The 20272-nt window shown below is 36.5% G+C and overlaps 1 protein-coding gene across 1 annotated transcript in view; it reads right to left on the bottom strand.

Annotated features, from left to right (window-relative positions):
• OTC (ornithine transcarbamylase) overlaps window positions 1–20272 on the bottom strand; it is a 61938-nt gene that overhangs the window by 8976 nt on the left and 32690 nt on the right. The window contains exons 6-8 of the mRNA XM_070943420.1: window positions 9900–10022; window positions 7272–7325; window positions 7041–7190 (exon numbers count right to left, since the gene is read on the bottom strand). Of these exons, the coding sequence (XP_070799521.1) occupies window positions 7041–7190; window positions 7272–7325; window positions 9900–10022 (327 nt within the window). The remainder of the gene's footprint in view (window positions 1–7040; window positions 7191–7271; window positions 7326–9899; window positions 10023–20272) is intronic.

Here is a 20272-nt window from a genome sequence, read left to right as displayed (position 1 = left end):
CGACGACTCCAAAGAAGAAATGGACAACGCGCATGCGCGAAACTACGCAGACGGTCCGGGAAGACATGAACTGGCAAGAGAACCACGCAGACTCGTTGCGAGCATCCCCATGCCGTTTTGCAATTTTCTACACTTGCGAGACCACGGACTACCTCAGGTCGTAAGTAATGGACAAAATAATGTCGGAAATTTACCCAGTGACTTCCCAAAACTAAGGGTTGATGGCATTAATTTGCAAGAATGGTATCAACAGCTCCAGGTTGTCTTTATGAAGGAAAATTTACTATTTTTTATCACTAGTCCCCCAAAAAGACCTTGGACTTTAAAAATAGATTGTTTACACCATAGAGCATTTTTCTTAATAATATCTAGTGTGTCTCCTGCAATGTATCATAGCATCAAACCTAATCTGACTGTTTCAGAAATTATTCAATGCATGTTTAATTTGTTTCACAGCGATAGTGTGGCTACCACCACAAGAATGTCTAAGGATTTCTTTTCATCTAGAGTGAAACCAGGGGTTTCCATAAGTGAGCATTTAATATCTTTAAACAAAATAAGAGCTGAGCTGCATTTGAGGGGGGAGGTGATTTCAGACCAAACAATGAAAAGTGTTATTATCAACTCACTTGATTCATCATGGGACAGTTTTATGTCACATTTAGACACTATCAATCTAGGATATTTATCCATAGAAAGTCTATCCAATAAATTGATAGCAGAAGACAATTCAAGAAGAAATCGTTCTAGCAATCACACAGAACACAAACCTTATAGGAAAGTAGCTTTCCAAGAAAAATATAATGAAACATTCAAATGTCACAATTGTGGATCCAGGGAACACAATAGAAGAGATTGTCCCAAAATTTCAAAGGAAAGACATAGGTCAGAATATAGGAACAAATACAATTATAGACAGTCTTCCATAGATAGACATAGATATAGAAGCCCACCAAATTACAAAGAGAATAGAGGGGGCAGAGATAATTCAAAGGATAGAAAATCTGGTTCACTGAATGGATTAAATAAACAAGACAACACTAAAATACAGCAAAATGAGAACAATAATTGGCTTATTGATTCTGGAGCAACTAATCACACCACTAATAACAAAAATATATTGTCTTCATTTACAGAAGATAAATTTGTAATAAAGGTAGCTAACCAAGAAAAGGTTCAAGTATTAGGCAGAGGAAATGTAACCTTGCCTGGTCTAGGAAAAATAGAGGGGGTATTGTTAATACCTGAAATACCTCATAACATACTAAGTGCCATAAAACTAAGTAGAGATTCTGACATTAATATAGTTTTCTCAAAGGGAAAAGCGACTTTGGAGAAGAATAAAATAAATATAGGCACTGTGATGATTAAAGGAGGCCTACCTTATCTGATAACGAAGGAAAAATGGTTGCATAACATTGATTCAAATATGGAAGATTGTATTGAAGCAGATGATGAAAATATTAGTAACAGTGACAATGATGAATGTAAAATATCTCATGATCACGCAGATGCACACAATGAAAAAAAACCAAAAATAGGTAAACCAATTCATGATGAGTGTGCTCACATCTTACATAGGAAGTTAGGACATGCCAGTTTTCCTGTAGTACAAAAAATGACTGAACACGCAGAAGGTGTCAAAATAAAAAATTGTGAAAACTATTTGGAATGCTCAGCATGTAAATCTACAAAACTAAAAACTAGTCCCAGGCCAAGAAAATCTACTAGATCAACTAACAAAATTTTTGACTTAGTACACATGGACTTAGTTGGCCCATTAACTCCATCAATCACCTATAGAAAACGTTACTTCCTGACAATAGTAGACGATTATAGCCGTTATGGGTTTGTTTATACATTAAAACACAAAGATGAAACCTTTCAAAAATTTAAGGAATTTTACAAACGCATAGAAACACAACACAATATCAGAATAAAACAAATTATGACAGATAGGGGATGTGAATTCATGTCTAAAGAATTCTCCCAATGGTTAAAGGATAGAGGAATGCTACATTACACGTCTAGTCCATTTTCTGCGTTTCAGAACGGGATTGCAGAGAGAAAGAATTCCACATTACAAACCATGATTAGATGCACATTGGAGGATGCTGGCTTAAGCAAACAATTTTGGTCAGAAGCCTTACATTATTCAAATTACACACAAAATAGAACCTGGTCCAGTATTGTAAATAAGACACCATATGAAGTAATGTATAATAGGAAACCAAAATTAGCACACATGCACATATTTGGAGTCACTGCAGACGTACACATACCTAAGCAGTTGAGAAGAAAGGGAGAAAACGTATCCAGAAGACTCAGATTTATGGGATATGAAACTGGCACCAAAGGGTACAGATTCATTGATAATAATAACAAATTTATAGTTTCCAGAACAGCTGTGTTCCATGAACAGGCCAACTGGTCTAAATTACATCTTAATGAAATATTTCCAAATAAATGTAAAGATACAAAATCTCATGAAAAAGGGACCATAGAAAAACAGAATATCAACAAATATAAAAGCAAAACCAAAACTTGGACAAATAGCCAACACAAAATAAAGACAGACACACTAACAAAAAAGAAGCAAGATATTTGCATGATAACAATAGCAAACCTGAAAGAGTCATTAGAAACAACAGAAATCAAATGCCAAATAAATACAGAGATTACATAATGCATATGGATGGTGAGCCAATAACACCTAATACTTATGAGGAAGTGTTAAAACTCCCTCGTGAAGAAAAAGAAAAATGGGAATTAGCTATGAAAAAAGAGATGGAAAGTTTACAAGGATTAAATGTATTTACACCTGCAATTGCACCTAAAGATAAAACAATTATTGGTACCAGGTGGATATATAAAATTAAGAACTTAGAAGGAGGCAATACTCTATATAAAGCTAGATTAGTTGCACAAGGTTATGCACAGAAATATCCGGAGGACTATACTGACACGTATTCCCCCACTGTAAGAACAGAGAGTGTCAAAACAGCTCTAGTGGTAGCTTCAGCACTCAATCTTGATGTATTTCAATATGACATACAGACTGCGTATCTACACGCAAAACTAGATAAGGAAATATACGTAAGAGCACCTCACAGTCAATACACCAACAAAAATGAAATTTGGCTGTTGAACAAGAGTTTATACGGATTAAAACAATCTGGTAAAAGATGGTATGATTGTCTAGTAAAAGTACTTAAGACCATGGATTTCAACGCTACCACTGCTGATAACTGTTTCTTTGTCAAAAAGGGTGATGATCACATTGAATTTGTGTTGATTTATGTAGATGACATTTTATATATAGGAAAACACAAAGAGAGAAGAGAAACTTTTGTAAATAAGTTAAATGAACATTTCTCGTTGAAATCTCTAGGTAAAGTGAACAAATATCTTGGTGTTCAAATTAATAAGACTAGAAGGGGATTCAAACTTACTCAGAGAGATAAGATTATAGAACTTTTAAATAAATGCAATTTAAACAATGCCAAACCCTGTGATACTCCTATGCAAACTGATTTTCTTAGAAATACTGATGAATCTTCCCCTGAATTCAAGGATAACACGTTTTATAGATCAATCATAGGTTCACTTCTTTATATATCTAATTGGACTAGACCAGATATCGCCTTACCACTCAATTTATTATCCAGACACGTCAGCAAACCAACAATGTATCACTGGGAAGCTGTTAAAAGAATTTTAAGATATCTGAAAAGTACACTAGATTTTTGCTTAGTATTAGAACCTAGTGATAATAAAGAACCAAAGCTTGCATGTTATGCAGATGCGGACTGGGCTGGAGACACATCATGCAGAAAAAGTACATCTGGTTATATTTTTCTCTTAAATGACTGTCCAGTTTACTGGTATACTGGTAAACAAGAACTAGTAGCCACTTCAACGACAGAAGCGGAATATGTTTGTTTATCCAAAGCTGCAAATAACCTTGTATGGTTTAATGATTTAATTTCAGATGTTTGGAAAAAACCTGCTTTGCCTTTTGTTATGCATGAAGACAATAAAGCAGCCATTGAAATATCTAGATCTGATGCCATTGGACAAAGGTCCAGGCATATAGATATAAAATTTAAACATGTGAGGCAATTATCTCAGGATGGATTTATTAAAGCAGTGCATTGTGATACTTCAGAACAATTAGCTGACATATTGACAAAGCCTTTACCTTCTAAGCAACACAAATATTTAACATCTAAATTGTATGTCTTGTATTGTCCTGAATCTGAATGTAATTGGTGTTGTATAATGAATCGGCATTTAGAGGGGGATTTGTCAGATGTAAATGCCTTATTCTCTAATGTGTAAATAGTATATGAATGGGGTATCAGGGGTTAACTTATTCTTCACTTCTTAATGTATTCATAATTCACCACTCCCACTTATAGCTCCACCCATTGTATATATAAGGAGCCACCTACACCCTTTTCCTTGCTTCTATCTGTGAATATTCGGTGAATATAGAATGCCTATTGTAAATAAAAGGAAGTATATTTAAACCTTTAACTCTCACTAATTTTATTGAGTCTGATCCTGAAAATATTGCAACACTCACTAACAATGTCCTGCTGGAGCAGGGTTTGACTAGATGATCTCCAGGTCCCTTCCAGTCCTGGATTATCCTCTGAAGCTGCGTCTACTGCCAGGTTTGTAGTCCTTCCTTCCTCTCCTTTTTCCCTCCCTCCCTCCCTCCCTCCCTTCCTCCCTCTTTCCTTCTTCTTTCTTTCTTTCTTTCTTTCTTTCTTTCTTTCTTTCTTTCTTTCTTTCTTTCTTTTTCTTTCTCTCTCTCTCTTTCTCTCTGTTTCTCTCTCTCTCTTTCTCTTTCTTTCAAAAACGGACCCCCCCATCCCCATGTTTTTGGCCTACACCCCCTGTTTTTGGCATAGCAGGTTTCAGGGAAGCTTGCTGAGAGCAAAAACGGACCCCCCACCCCCACCCCTGTTTTTGGCCTACACCCCCCATTTTTGACCTAGTAGGCTTCAGGGAATGGACCCACCCCACCCCCGTTAAAAAAAAAGGTTCCGACGATCGCACGCCACAGCTGTGATCATTGGAGCCTTTTCTTTACCTTTTAAAAGCATTTTTTTACTATCGGCTCGGGCGAATAGATTGTTAAAAATGCTTTAAAAAATTTTTTTTTAAAAAAAGGCTGCGACGATCACAGCTGAGGTGCGCAATCATCAGAATCTTTTTTTTACCTTTTAAATGCATTTTTTTACTACCGGCTCGGGCGAATACGTAGTAAAAAAATGCTTTAAAAAAGTAAAACAAAGGCTCCGATGATCGCGCACCACAGCTGTGCCTGGCATCAGCCAGCTCAGTCTCATAGAGGAATTTAAGGCCAGTGAGTTCACGGCCACATACCTCTTCCCACTCAGGAACTTGGAGGTAGAGAGAGCTGTTCTTGATAGGCTAGAGGGAGGGAAGGAAGGAGGCCGAAAGTTTCTGGGGAAAATAGAGGGTTGGAGACATCTCCCAAGCCCAATGGAACAAATCAGATTGAAAAGCAGAAAGGAGACTTACAAGCAAGCCCGAACAAAAAATGGTCCTGAAATAGCCAGGCCCTGTGTCATGAAATGCTTTCAAGATGATAACTAACACTTGGAATTGGGTTTGGAAATTTATATACAACCAGTGCAGCTCATGCAGTAGTATTACATGTGCATACCAAGACATGCTCATCACTATCCACATTGTTGCATTCTGGACAACATGTAGATTCTAACTGGTCTTTAAGGGCACTCCCATGTAAAGCACCTACCAATAGTTCAACCATGAGATGATTAAAAAACAAGTGACCATCTCAAGGGGTTACTTATCCAGGAATGGGTGCAACAAGGTCCCCAGATGTGCAGATATTCTTGGTCAAAGCTGGCACTGCTTTTGAGCATGAGCTAAGGATCTAAAACTACTATCAGATTGCTCACCTATCTCAAACAGGTAAATGCAACTGCATCCAAAATTTAAAATGAAGGTCCCAGATCCTACTTTAACGTACAGAAATGTATTACCTAATTTATTTATTTATTGTTAAATGCAGTAAGCGTATTAGCATGATTTAATCAGAAGATTTTACAAATAGGCAACGAAATTTAGAGAAAGTAAAATAAACACATACTGCACATCTGTTAATAAGAAAATATCACCCAGCTTGGTACAAGCAATCCAAAATCTACAAAAAATGTTCAATAAACAGAGCATGTTTATACTCATTAAAAAATGTCATTAATATGAGAGTTGATAAAAAAGTAAAATGAGCTTTAGCTTTATATATGAAATATACAGTTACCTCATGTTTCAAATAATACTAATTTAGTTTTCAGATTAGAAAATTGCCAGTACTTTATATTAGAATCTTGATGCATTTAGAACTAATGTACTGTAGGTCCCCCCCGCCCGCCCGCCGGGCCTTTTACAGTAGAGTCTATTCCTCTATCCACATGCATTTCATGTATTTAATAATCCATGATTTATTGCACTCTACTAAGGGAGATGGAAAATTACCCCCTATTGTGAAGAACAGATATCTCTTACTTTTTGCCATACCCATATGATATAGATACATAATATCAAGTATATAAAGAAATTTTACTTTTTTAAAAAAAGATTCTGTCTTTAGTCGAACTTAATTTCTACTCTGTGCAAGTTCTAACACATATAAATCTAAATATAGGTGCAATAAATATATAATTTACTGCCCACAACACATGGCCTGATATTTCATTATTGCATACTGTCAAATATAGGATTGGATTTAAATTGGACAGCAAAACTTCCCAAGGGACATCTTCAAACTAGATTAGATTAATTTTTAGTCTCTTCTTCCCCTTAATAGGAGCTGGTCATTCTTGTTGCATTGTAGTTTCTTCAGAATAACTGAAAGTTTTATCAAAAAAAAAAAATCTCATTTAATTTTTCCCAAATAAGTTAGCAAATCCTTAGTGGTATTTTTGAAGCTAATTTTTAAGAACAAATAAACTACAGAATGAAAGAAAAACATATTTTACCTCCATTGTTATTTGATAACCTTGGAAAGCCTTTAGCCTCTTTTGTTTCTCTTCTTCTTGCCCCATACTTATCCATGTGTCTGTAATTAAAACACTGGCTCCCTTGGCAGCTTCCAATGGGTTAGTTGTCAGAAGCAATTTGGTGCCATACTGATCAAATAAAGGAAAAGGGGTATGCTAAATTAACATGCTGTAGACTAGAAATCACATTTTAAAATTTAATGCTCATACCTTTATAGAATATTCTTCAGCTATTTTTATTACTATGGGATCTGGTTCAAAACCCTATCAAATGAGAAGAAACATATTACAATATGATCTAATATTGATAAAACCTTCTTTAACATGCTGAAAATGGGCTAATTATAAAATGTCTAGCCTTGTAATGGCCTCTCTACGTAGCAGGGTAAAAGGGAAAGGATACACTGAAATGTGTGTTATGTCACAATTTAACTTACTATATACCAAATTAAAGTTTGTTCCCTAATAAGTGTCTATCGGGAAATAAAATAATTCTCTAGTTTTCCTTACAGTTGCCTAGATTATTGGTAGGTACTGAACACATTTAATATGGGCTTTCTACATATACAATAAGTGGCATGTCTTCAAATATAATTCTTCCCATTCTTCTTCAAGGACTGTCATATTCACAATGGTAGGTTGTTACTATTATATGATGCCAATAGTCTTTTTTTCCAACTACAATGATAAAGATGGGGCTATTTTGGTTATGGTTTGAACTGGAAAATGACTAGATGGTGGACAGAGCTTAAGAAATCATTCTATCTTTTTTATCAGTTCTTGCTGTATAAAATCATTTCTGGACATCTGTATGTCTTTGCTTACTGACCTCTCATTCAGCAGGACCCCCTGTCCATTAGAAATGGCAAAGACACTGGATGAGTGGTACTTAGTACTGGTCCTCAAAATCCCAGCCATTGGAGCACCCCAGTCATGTGATTACAATTCAGATGCTTGGCAACCACCTCATGTTTACAATGGTTGCAGCAATGTTCCACAGTCACATGACCACTATTTGCAGTCTTTATTGACAGCTTTAAGTTAATAAAGAAGCAAGCAGGGAAAGTTGCAAGTCGCTCTGGTATGCCCCTCCCTCTGCATTCCTGTATCCCACCATGCTTTCTTGGGCCTCCCTGCATTTGCACACATGCTTGCATGCATCCCATGCCCTTCTTTTCTGGCCTCCCTGTGCTCACATGCACCCGGTGCCCTCCTTCCCTAGTCCCCCTGTGCTTACATGTACCCATTAGCACCTCCCTCCCTCACTCTCACTGTATGGGCTGAATTGCATCACCCATTCCAACTCATGTGTGCCCTCCACCATGCCTCCCAAGGTCATCCCCATCCTTGTGGCACCCCACACTCCTTACCTGGGTCTACTGTCACTTTCCACTTAACAATTACATTGCACCCTCCTTCCCTGCACTTGCATCACTTGTGCCGGACTATAGTACCCCCCCTCCCCCAACTCATGTATAGCCTGTGACAGGCTTCCCAGGGCCTTTCCCATTCCCTTGCGATATCCTCCTCCCAGACTCCTGATGCTTCTCCCATAACAACCCACTCTCTTTGCTTAAGATAACAACTGGGACTGCCTTGATTACCTTTGCTAAGTGATGCAGTCATGTAAGATTGTGATTTACAATTGCATCACTTAGCAATGGCAATCCTGGTCCCACTTGCTATCATAACTGGAGGAGTACCTGTAATCTTGTGGTATATCCTGTGTTAAGTAAATGAGCTGATTTATTACCAATTCACATTCACATTCACAAAAACACAGTGCAGGAGGAGGGGGAGGGGGGAGAGGGAGGATAAAAAGCAGAAACAAAATTCCCTTTCTGTCAGTAATACTGAAACTTAATAAGAGTTCTTCCTCTCCGTTCTCTCTGCTTTCCTAATACAGTATCCTCAGGATTATAATACTGAGTTATAGTACCATACTCAGAAAGTCCATGTTGGGTGAAGGCTGCTCAAAGGGAATAAGGTGAATGGTAGCAAATATTTGCAAGTTATATTTGCAAAATGTGGACAAGAGTTATAATATGCTCTCGGAGCACTCAGAGCACTCGGAGGCTCCAACTGGTCCAGAATGCGACTGCGCGGGTGGTTATGGGCACAACTCATTGTGCCCACGTGACACCCCTCCTGTGCGAGCTGCACTGGCTCCCAGTGGTCTTCCAGGTGCGATTCAAGGTGTTGGTCACCACCTTTAAAGTGCTCCGTGGCATAGGACCCAGGTACCTTAGAGACCGACTTCTGCCACCAATAGCCTCCCACCGGCCAGTTTGCTCCCACAGAGAGGGTCTCCTCAGGGTGCCATCGGCCAAGTTATGTCGGCTGGCGACACCCAGGGGGAGGGCCTTCTCTGTGGGAGCCCCAGCCCTGTGGAATGAACTGCCCCCGGAAGTGCGTAAGATCTCCGACCTCCGGGTATTTCGCTGTGCACTCAAGACCCTGTTGTTCCGCCAGGCCGGGCTATCAACATAATAATTTTAAATTGGGTGTTTTAAATTTCTGGGGTTTTAAATTGAGCCAAATTATTTAATAATTTTAAATTATTTTAATTGGTGTTTGTCTTGTGTTTTTAATAGGCTGTACACCGCCCTGAGTCCTTCGGGAGAAGGGCGGTATAGAAATAAAATTATTCTTATTCTTATTCTTTTAAATTATTTCTGGTCCACCAAGTTCCTCATAGTTAAACTCCATGATTAGACGTAGTAGGCAAAAAAATAAATAAATGTTACCTCTTCTGTACATCTCATACTATGTTTAAAATCTTTTAAACATTGAAGCATCACAAACTGAGTTCTATTTATAACAATAAAATTCCCTTACCTTTGGAGTAGCAACATGAAGATTCATCCCAAATTTAGCAGCACTCAACAGAATAGAGTTTAGAACATTGTTTCCATCACCTATCCAACTGAGGGTCAATCCATTCAAGGACCTATAATGTTCCTATCCCCAAAAATAAATAAAACAAAGAAAGAGGGAGGGAAAGAAGGAAAGAGAGAGAGAATATAGAAATTGGAATATTTTGAGATAAGGAGCAAGAAGGAAAAAGTGAATATGCATAATATAGCAACAGTACTACATATTAGTTAAATCTGAATAATATTTTAATCATAAATTACAGGTAATAATTGGCAATAAATATTGGTTTGGGCCTATTTATTGTCAATCTAACTTTTACTTGCTTTTCTTTATTTCATTACAGGGTATTATATTTTGTTAATACAATTATTGTTATAACTACAGGTATTCATTATTATTCATTATTGTTAATAAATTACAATTTTAGCCAAGGCTGAATCAATACATTATTGTTACAACAATAAATGGAAAATCATATTTAACCTTGCTATATATGTTTGTTTGTTTGTTTGTTTGTTTGTTTGTTTGTTTGTTTGGTTAGTTAGTTAGTTAGTTAGTTAGTTAGTTAGTTAGTTAGTTAGTTAGTTAGTTAGTTAGTTAGTAGACTGAAATTCTGTTAGCATAATAGCCTTAGTGTCTATGGAGATTCTCAGTCATCCAGATCATGGATGTCCCAAAGGTGCTTTTTTTAAAAAAGAATTCTTCTTCTTCCTTTCCCTTCCCTCCCTCCTCTCCTCTCCTACTTTCTTCCTCCTCCTCTCCTCTTCCCTACTTCCCCTTCCTCTCCCCACTCCTCCCCTCTTTTCCCCCTTCTCGCCTTCTCTCCTGCTCTTGTCCCCTAACCTTTCTTCCTCTCCTTCCCCTTTCTTCCATTCGTCTCTCTCCTTCTCATCCTCTATCCCTCTACTCCTCTCTCCTTTCTTTCTCCTTTGTTGTGCAATATTTCCCTTATTTGGTATCTGAGCAACTCCAATATTCTAATAATATATACTTTCTTTTCAATTTCTTTTCATTTTTACCCAATCTGTCACTTTTAGCATTGTAATTGTACATTGATACTTATACTCTTCTTTCTTCCCCCCCTTTCCCTTTTCCATTTACTCTGGTGTAGTCTGGGTTTCTATTTCTTTTTTGTTCTCTCCATCATTTACCTTTCTATTAACTCCTTCATATCTATCATTTTTATTCATATTTCTTTTCTAACCATTCATAAAATTTTTCCCATGTCTTGAAATACACCGATTCCTCTCTATCCTTTATTTTTAAAGTTCATCTATTCATTTCTGCACAGTCTAAAATCTTTTTTATTACTTCACCTTCTGACCGGATTTTTTCTATCTTCCAATTTTGCGCAAATACAATTCTTGCTGCTGTTATTATATGTATAATTAAATATACATCTTCTTTACTATATCTCTCTGGCAGAATACCCAATAAAAAGAGCTCTGGTTTTAATTCTATAGATTTAGGTAACATTTCCTCCAACCATGTCTGTATTCTAGACCAATAATTTTTTGCTTCTATACACAACCACCACATATGATAATATGATCCCGGCAATGCCTCTTCTGCACTGGCTCCCGGTGGTCTTCCGAGTGCGCTTCAAGGTTTTGGTTATCATCTTTAGAGCACTCCATGGCTTAGGACCTGGTTATTTACGGGACCATCTGCTACCACCAATAGCCTCCCACCGACCAGTACGCTCCCATAGAGAGGGGCTCCTCCGGGTGTCGTCGGCCAAACAATGTCGACTGGCAGCCCCCAGGGGGAGAGCCTTCTCTGTGGGGGCACCTACTATCTGGAACGAGCTTCCCCCGGAGATACGGAGGATCCCGGATCTGCGTACCTTCCATTGCGCGCTCAAGACTTTTTTATTTCATCAAGCTGGCCTGACCTAAGTTTTTCCCCTTTTTAAATGGAAATTTTAAATTTGGTTTTAAATTATTGGGGTTTTAAATTTGTTCAGCCAAATTATTTAATTCGTTTTATTCTATTTTAAATTTTGTATTTATATGTTTTATTCTATGGCTGTTCACCGCCCTGAGTCCTTCGGGAGTAGGTCGGTGTACAAATTCAATAAAATAAATAAATAAATAAAATAAATAAATGCAAACATTTCCAACACTTGGCTGATTTATCCTTAAACATTTTTGCTAATCTTTCCGGTGGCATATGCCATCTGTAAAACATTTTATATAAATTTTCCTTATACGCAGTTCCCATTGTCAATTTATAATTCCTTTCCCATAATTGTTGCCATTTCTCTAATTCTGTTGCATAACCAAAAATTTTCGCCCATGTTATCATTGTTTCTTTAATTTCTTCGTCTTCTAGTCTAATTTGTAACAAATAATTGTACAGTCTTTTAATCATTTTTTCATCTTTTCCAGTTATTATCTGGTCCAACTATGATTCCCCCAAATTAAAACCATATTGTTTCAAATCTTTATCATATCTTGATTGTATCTGCAGCTGTGTGTACCAATCAGTCTCAATCCCTTGTTTTTCTAAATCTTGCTTCTGTTTTAGTTCTCCCTTCTCTGTTAAAATGTCTTTATAACTTACAATCTTGTCCATATTAATCATATTTGGATGTATCAACGCTTCTATTGTTGAAAGCCACATTGGTATTTCCATATGTTTTTCTTTTACTCTCTCCCATACCGCTAACAAACCATTCCTTACACAATGTCTCTAAAAGTATCCATGTATCCTATTTTTTCCATACCATAAGATAGCATGCCAACCTAGTTGTAAGTCATGTCCTTTCAAAGTCAATAATCTTGTATATCTCAATAAAATCTATTCTTTAATTCAAGTTAGCATTGCCGCTTGGTGCTACAATTCCTAATTTGGTAGACCAAATCCTCCTCTACTTCTAGAATCTTGGAGCAATTTAAGATTAATTCTTGCTTTTTTCCCTTGCCATATATATTTCCACATCATTTTATTCAAGCTCTCAAAGTATTTCTTCTCCAGCCTTATCGGAATTGTTTGAAAGAGAAACAACAATCTTGGCAATACATTCATTTTGATTAATGTTATTCTTCCCATTAAGTATAATTGTAAATTTTTCCATTTTTCCAAGTCTGTTTCAATTTGGTTTCTAAGTTTATAATAATTATCTTCCTTCACTGTAATACATCTTGAAGTTAATTGGATGCCCAAATATTTCACTTTCTTCACTATTTCAATATCTAGTTTCTCCATTAATTGCTTCTTTTGTTATTCTCTCATATTTTTAACTATAATTTTTGTTTTATCTTTATTTATTTTCAATCCAGCTACTTCTCCATATTCCTCTATTTGTTCAAGCTTTGGGCATGTTTCTATTGGTTCTTCCATAATGAATACTAAATCATCCACAAATGCTTGTAGCTTATATTCTTCTTTTTTAATTCTCATCCCTTTTATTTCTTTATCTTGTCTTATTTTTCTGTTTAAAATTTCTAGGGTCAAAATAAATAATAGTGGAGATAGCGGACATCCTTGTCTAGTTCCTTTTCTTATATCTATTTTCTCTGTCGTTTCACCATTTATTATTACTTTTGCCAATTGGTCTTTGTATGTAGTCTTAATCGTGTTAATAAATCTATCCCCAAAATCCATCGTTTGTAGTTGTAAAATCATGAATTGCCAATTCACATTATCAAATGCTTTCTGTGCGTCTAAGAATAACGGTGCCATTTGTTTCTCTGGATATGCCTCATAATATTCCAATGTATCCAATATAATTTTTATATTGTCTCTAATTTGTCTTTTAGGCAGAAAACCATTTTGATCTGAATGTATAAATTCATTTAACAACCTCTTCAATCTTTCCACTATAATTGATGCAAATATTTTATAATCTGCGTTTAATAATGAAATTGGTCTATAATTCTTTATTTGTTGTAAATCTGTTTCTTCTTTTGGTATAAGGGTTATATACGCCTCCGTCCATGAGTTTGGAACCTTGGCTTCTATTAATAAATCATTAAATACTTGTAGCAGTGTATTGCTTAGTACATCCTGCAACTTTTTATATAATTCTCCTGGTAACTCATCTGGTCCCGGGGTTTTTCCATTCTTCTGCTTTTTAATTCCCTCCATCAATTCCAGCATTGATATTATTTTTTCTAATGCTTTTTTAAATTGTTCTGGTATTTTGGGCGTCTTTACTTTTTTCAAATATTGTTCTATTTTTCCTTCTGGTGTCTGCTCTTGTTGATATAGTTTCTTATAATATTCCTCAATTATTGTTTTCTTTTCCTCATTTCGATAGCGTATCTTTCCTTCTTGATCTAATAATTGGCTTATCAATTTCCCTCCTTTTTCCTTCTTCATCTTATATGTTAGCCATCTTCCTGGTTTATTTGCATTTTCAAAAACGTTTTACTTTGATGATTTTATTTTCCTTGCCAGGTCTTCATTTTCTATTAAATTCAATTTATGTTTTTTCAAGTCCATTAGATTTTTTATTTTTTTGTCTTGTGGATTTTTTTGTAGTTCTTTCTCCACCTTCTTATATTCCTCCTCCAATTTCTTTTGAGCTTGCCTATTCTGTGTGTTCCTTTTTCCTGCATAGTTCATTGCCAAACCCCTTATATGCTTTGCTAGTATCCCATACATTTTGCAATGATGTATCTTCTTTTCTATTTTCTTTAAAGAAAAAAATCAATTCTTTTTCCATATATTGTATAAAGTTTTTCTCATTTAATAAACTTTGATTTAATGTCCATCTCATTCTTTTTCTTTGTCCTTTCCATATCATTATTGGATTGTGATCTGCCCATATATTTGCTTCCTTATCAATCTTATCTATCTTAGATATTAAATCTATTGTCATCCACATCATGTCTATTCTTGACCATGACATATGCCTGTTTGAATAAAATGTATATTGTTTCTCCTTAAGATTTCTTTTTCTCCAAGCATCCTACAAGCTTAGTTCATTTATCATTGTGTGAAATGTTTTTGGAAGTGTCTTTCTTGGTTTTTTTATTCACTTTTGTAGATTTATAGTCTAGCTCGTTGTCAACAATCGCATTAAAGTCTCCTATTATGCAAATTTATTCATATTCTAGTATTTTCCTGTGTAATTTTGCATAAAATTCTTCTTGATTTTCATTTAGAGCATATATACCCACAAGTAATATTTTTTGTACTTTATTACAATTTATACCATTAATACTCTTCCTTCCTCATCCTCAAATATTTGTTTGGATTGAATTGTCTGTTTAATGTAAAATTAAACTTTGACAGGCCAATGTTGTATACAATGTCCCCAATTTTAGTTGCTCCAAAAGTTTTTTATGTTGTTTTCTAATATGAACTTCTTGTAAGCATATAATTTCTAATTTTAGCTTCTCTAATTTATTAAATGTTTCTCTTCTTTTTATTGCTGAATTAAGTCCATTTATATTCAAAGATATTATTTTAATTTCTTCTTCCATTTCTTATTTATTTAATTGTTTTGTCGATCTAGTCATTCTTATCTCCCTTTGTTCCTTAACTTCTTTTGCTCTTGCTCCTTCTCTCAATGCTCTCTCTTCTTGTTCTCTCATTGTCTCCTTTGGCTGCTCTTTCTTCTCCTCCTGTCATCCATCCCCACTTTCATCTCTCAATCTTTCCTCCTCTTGGACATCTATATGTTGTTTATAAAATAACTCCACTTTCTCTATTGAGTCTAATCTGTATCTTTGTTCTTGCCAGTTCACGAATATTCCTTCTGGAATCAACCATCTAAAATTTATTCCTCTCTTTATCAAACATTTCGTGAGAAATTGATATTCTTTTCTCAGATCTCTCACTCTTCTTGGAATTTGTTTCAGTGCCACTACTTCTCTTCCTTTGTGCTTTATTGTTGTGTTTCTCATCAGTTGCAGTATCTCTGTTCTCAGTGTTTTCTTAGTAAATCTAACATGGATTTCTCTAGGCAGATTGTTTCTCTTTGCATATCTTGTGTTCACTATATATTTTGTCGATCCTATTTAATATCCCTTCCTTACTTTCTTCCATTGCTTCTGCTAGTATCTCTGCAATTTTCTCTGCCAAATTTTCTCCCTTTTCTTCTTTAATATTTTGAAATCTTAGATAATAGTTAGCTTTATCCATTTCCAGAATTATAATTGTTTTTCCTGATTTTTATCAGTAATTGTAAGTCTATAGTCCATCTCTTCAACTTTTTTCTGTTGCTTCTGCTTTTTCTTCCATTTGCTGCAATCATTGATCATTTTTCCCTATCATCTCTTTAACTTCTTTCAATTCTCCTTCCATTATTTCCATGTTTCCTTCCATTTTTTCCATTCTCCCATCTACCTTGTCTAATCTTGTCTTGAGATCTTCATATATAGTCTGTAGCATATTTTTAAATTCTGTGTTGATTTTCTCTTGCTGTGGTGTGAGTTCTATTGTCGTTTGCCCTGTAGTACCAGATGCTGTGGATATTGATGATGATGATAGATGTTGCGTTGTTTTCTTCATCTTGTTTTTTCAAATCTTACTGCCCAATTTATAATCCAAATATTTGATTTCTTCAAATGCAAACTGCCCAATCAGACTGTTCAGGTTCTTGCTACCCTAATCCACATAGGTTTAATCCATACTCCATATAAGAGGAAAAAAGATAGAAAAACTGTATCCGAAAAAACAACACCAAACAGAATAGAAAATCAAAAGCAGCCAAGATGCCCCAAAAGGGCAAGATAAAAAAAGACAAAGAAAAACGAGAGAAAAAAAGAACCAACTCAAAACAAAAATGAAAATTCAAAGCCCAATTATTTGCTCAAAATATCCAACCTGCAATAAAAGAGTGGAAAAAATATTTATAATCTCCCCAAAAGAGTTAAAAAATAGAAAAAACAAAAACCATGCCAATCAAAAAAAAAATTTAATCCAAAAATAAGATGCTTCTACAAAAAAAAAAAAAAAAAAAAGGAACAAAAGGAAAAACAGAAAAAAAAATTCCAAAATAACATTATTCCAAAATCTTCTAAAATTTATAAATCCATCAGGTGAAGGGGAAAAAAGAGAAACAGCTTTCGTTCTTTTTTTTTTCTTCTATATCTTTCCCCTTCTGTTACAAAATCACAAGACTACTTATCAAAATCTTCTTGCCAGTTTCCAAAACACTGTCCAAGGTCATTCCACTCTGATCTGCTCCTTTATTATCTTTAATTTCTTCTGTCACCACTAGATGGCACTGCAGTTCACTTAAAATAGTCTTCAAATATCAATTTACTTTTCTTCTTTCAGCATTAAATTCCCAGATGCAAAAAACTTCAAATTTTCAAAATACAGTTCATTAGCCAGAGAAGCCTCTTTTCCTAATCTGCTTCCAATTTATTAAATTACTTTTTCCGCTTTTACTAATTAGTCCTTATTAATGGCTTCGTCGCTATTCCAGAAGTGGGGAGATAGCTTTATTCTGCTCCCTCCCCTCTCCTCTTTGCCAGTTCTCTTTAATTTAGATCCTTTTAAAAGTTCAGGAGAAAAAAAAATTAAAAGGAATCTTGTTTCTAAGACCTCACCCACTCTCTCTTGCTCTTCTTCCTCTTCTTGTTTGTGGCCACCCTGGCTTTTGACAGCTCTGATGGCTGCCTTCCTTCGCTGCTGGGTGAGAGACTAATGCCGACACTTCAGGGAATTTGTGCTTTCCCTATCGGTGCCAGTCTGTGCATCCATTCTTCACTGTCCCTACAGGACAGCTATGATCCCTGGGGATCTGCAAAATTAGCTGGGATATCGGTGTTCTCCCAGAGCTCCGGAATCCACACCATATCACCATGATGTTGGCCACGCCTCCCACTCCCCAAAGATGCTTTTTTTCAAGAGGCAACTGGAGTTTCTGGTTTTTCTTTGAAGACGTTTGGCTTCTCATCCAAACCTCCAGGTGACCTTAAAGACCCACTAAAAGAATACAAATGAACAGCTGTCTGCAGGGAGTAGAAATCCTTCCATTCCCCAGTCAGGGAATGAAGAAGCTTCATTCCCCGACTGGGAGATGAAGAAGCTTCTTGGATGAGAAGTGAAACATCTTCAAAGAAAAACCAGAAAGTCCACTTGCCTTTTGAAAAAAGCACCTTTGGGATTGTCACTGCATTTTTGTATTTACCAGCTGAGCTCATTATTTCTGGACTGTCAGACTTTCCGTAGCTTGCCAAAATTTTGTTATCAGTAAGCTAACTACGTGTATCCACATTCCTTTCTTTCCACTTCACACTTTTCTTTCTTCTCTTGCCAAGAGAAGTCCGGCTACTGAGAAGTAGGAACTTTGCAAAAATGTAACAATTAAATATTTAGATAGTTAGATGTTTTATTTTCTTTACAATAAATATGAGTTTATTAGAAGATGTATTCCGGTTTTATTTTATCAAAAGTATACACAAGGAAATGCCACTATCCAGGCAATTACCCCAGGAAGGTAACGGGGCTAATTGCCTCTGACACTGCTAGCAGGACGATGGTTGATTTATGGTTTTTCCTTGCTTGTTGCTTTGATAATTAGACCTCTAGGCTAGTTTAGCCAGATGATTATTTTTGCGACTGCGGAACGCTGATTAATTGTCTGCTAAGATGCCAAAAAAGAAGTAAAACAAATACAGAATGCATTTTGCTGAAGATATAGATATCTCTGCTCTCTCTAATGAAGAAGCGAAAAGAATTCTACAAAGGCTTCAGGAGGAAAATAACAGAAGAGCTGCTTTTGAAGGTGAAGCACCATGACTGAGATCAGTAACGCCCCCCTTCTAATTATGCAAGCTCTCAAACTGTCTTCCTAGAACCTTCTGAATTTGTAACGCTTGGTGCAGGGCCAGATTTTCTACAAACGGCAAAGCCTTTTTTCTCCCACGCAGAGACAGAAACAATTTATTATCTCTCTCAAACTTTCAGGGTCACTCCTAAAGAGCAAGCTATAAGAAACTATCGTGACCAGATAGAAATTTTTGAACATAAGCTATCTCAGACAAAAATGGCTTTATCTATGCTTGAGCAAGATAAGAGAGAGTCTAGTGCTTTCAAAATCTCTAAAAACGCCATTTTGCCTTCTTCTTCGGGGCCAAAGACACACCCCCTGGTGGATTTTGTGTCAGGCCAATCAGAACAGAGAGCTGTGCACATGTCAAATGATCATTCCTATTCTCAAATTACATACAATGCCACGTATGCAGAAAGAGCTGAGCTGCCCGAAACTAAAGTTGCAGCACCATCTGCTGGCGAAAGTAATTTACTAGAGAAAGCTGAAATGCATCGCAATTTGAGAGAGCAATTACAATTACTGCAGAAGACTCTATTAGAGATGTCCTTAACTCACTCAGAGATTCAGACTGCAATGCCACAAGTGTCTCTACAGGCCCAATCGTCAGCACCCCCTGGTGGTGCTGGCGTCCTTTTAGATGGAACACAACAAAGCTTAATGCAGCAAAGGCAAATGACTGCATCTCCAGCAGGTCATGTTAATATTGCAGCTCAAATGCCACAGCCTCAACCACAAATGCATGCACACGTGCCTCCAGCTGTATAACCAAGGCCAGCTCCTGGTCCACCTCCAGCGCAACAAGTGCCTTTACTTCCACAGCCAGCATACCAAATGCACATTCCTCACCAGGCATTTTCTGTTGCTCCACTGGCTGGTGAGTCAAAATTAAAGATGTCAGGGCAGAATTACAAGGCCTGGGTCAGTGAGGTTGGACTTTTGCTACGTAGAGAAGGTACCCACTGTATGGTGTTTAACCCTCCTGCCCAACCATGGACACCTGAAATAAGAGACTTAGAGACTAAAGCTTGCACAACATTATTGATGTCCATGGATACTGAACTGCAGGTTACCTTTTTGCCTGATGCAACGGCCCAACAAATTTGGGCCCAATTGGAAAATTGCTACAGGCCTGTTTCAATTGAATCTTCATGTTTGCTCATGTCTGAATTCCATGGTTCAAGATTGAAACCTGGTGAACAAATTGGAGGACATTTGACCAAACTGAAAGGACTGAGAAAAGAATTAAGAGAAAGAGGCTATCCTATTGAAGATATTCAAATGATCAGCATTATTATTAACTCTTTGAATTATGAATGGAAAGATGCCATTACAAAGATTAATCTAGTGCCTATTGCTCAAAGCACAGTGGACAATGCATGCAGACTTTTAATTGAAGAAGAAGCACTTATGTTAGCCATGCCACACTTGAGAGGACCACCTGCATCAAGAGCTCCAACTAGGCGCCCTTTCCGAGGAAGGACCCATGCTCCAAGGATGCCAAGATGCTGCATCTGTAATCGTGTGGGACATGCCACCCGGGATTGTCCCCAACGAGTTCCAGCTCCCGTCTCGTACCAGCCCACAGGAATAGACT

Source organism: Pituophis catenifer, unplaced genomic scaffold (genome assembly GCF_029215685.1).
Source record: "Pituophis catenifer annectens isolate HBS135680 unplaced genomic scaffold, rPitCat1.0.hap2 SCAF_4, whole genome shotgun sequence".
Classification (NCBI taxonomy): Eukaryota; Metazoa; Chordata; class Lepidosauria; order Squamata; family Colubridae; genus Pituophis; species Pituophis catenifer.
Note: the sequence above shows the minus strand (reverse complement) of the source record. Positions and strands in the feature narration are given on the sequence as shown.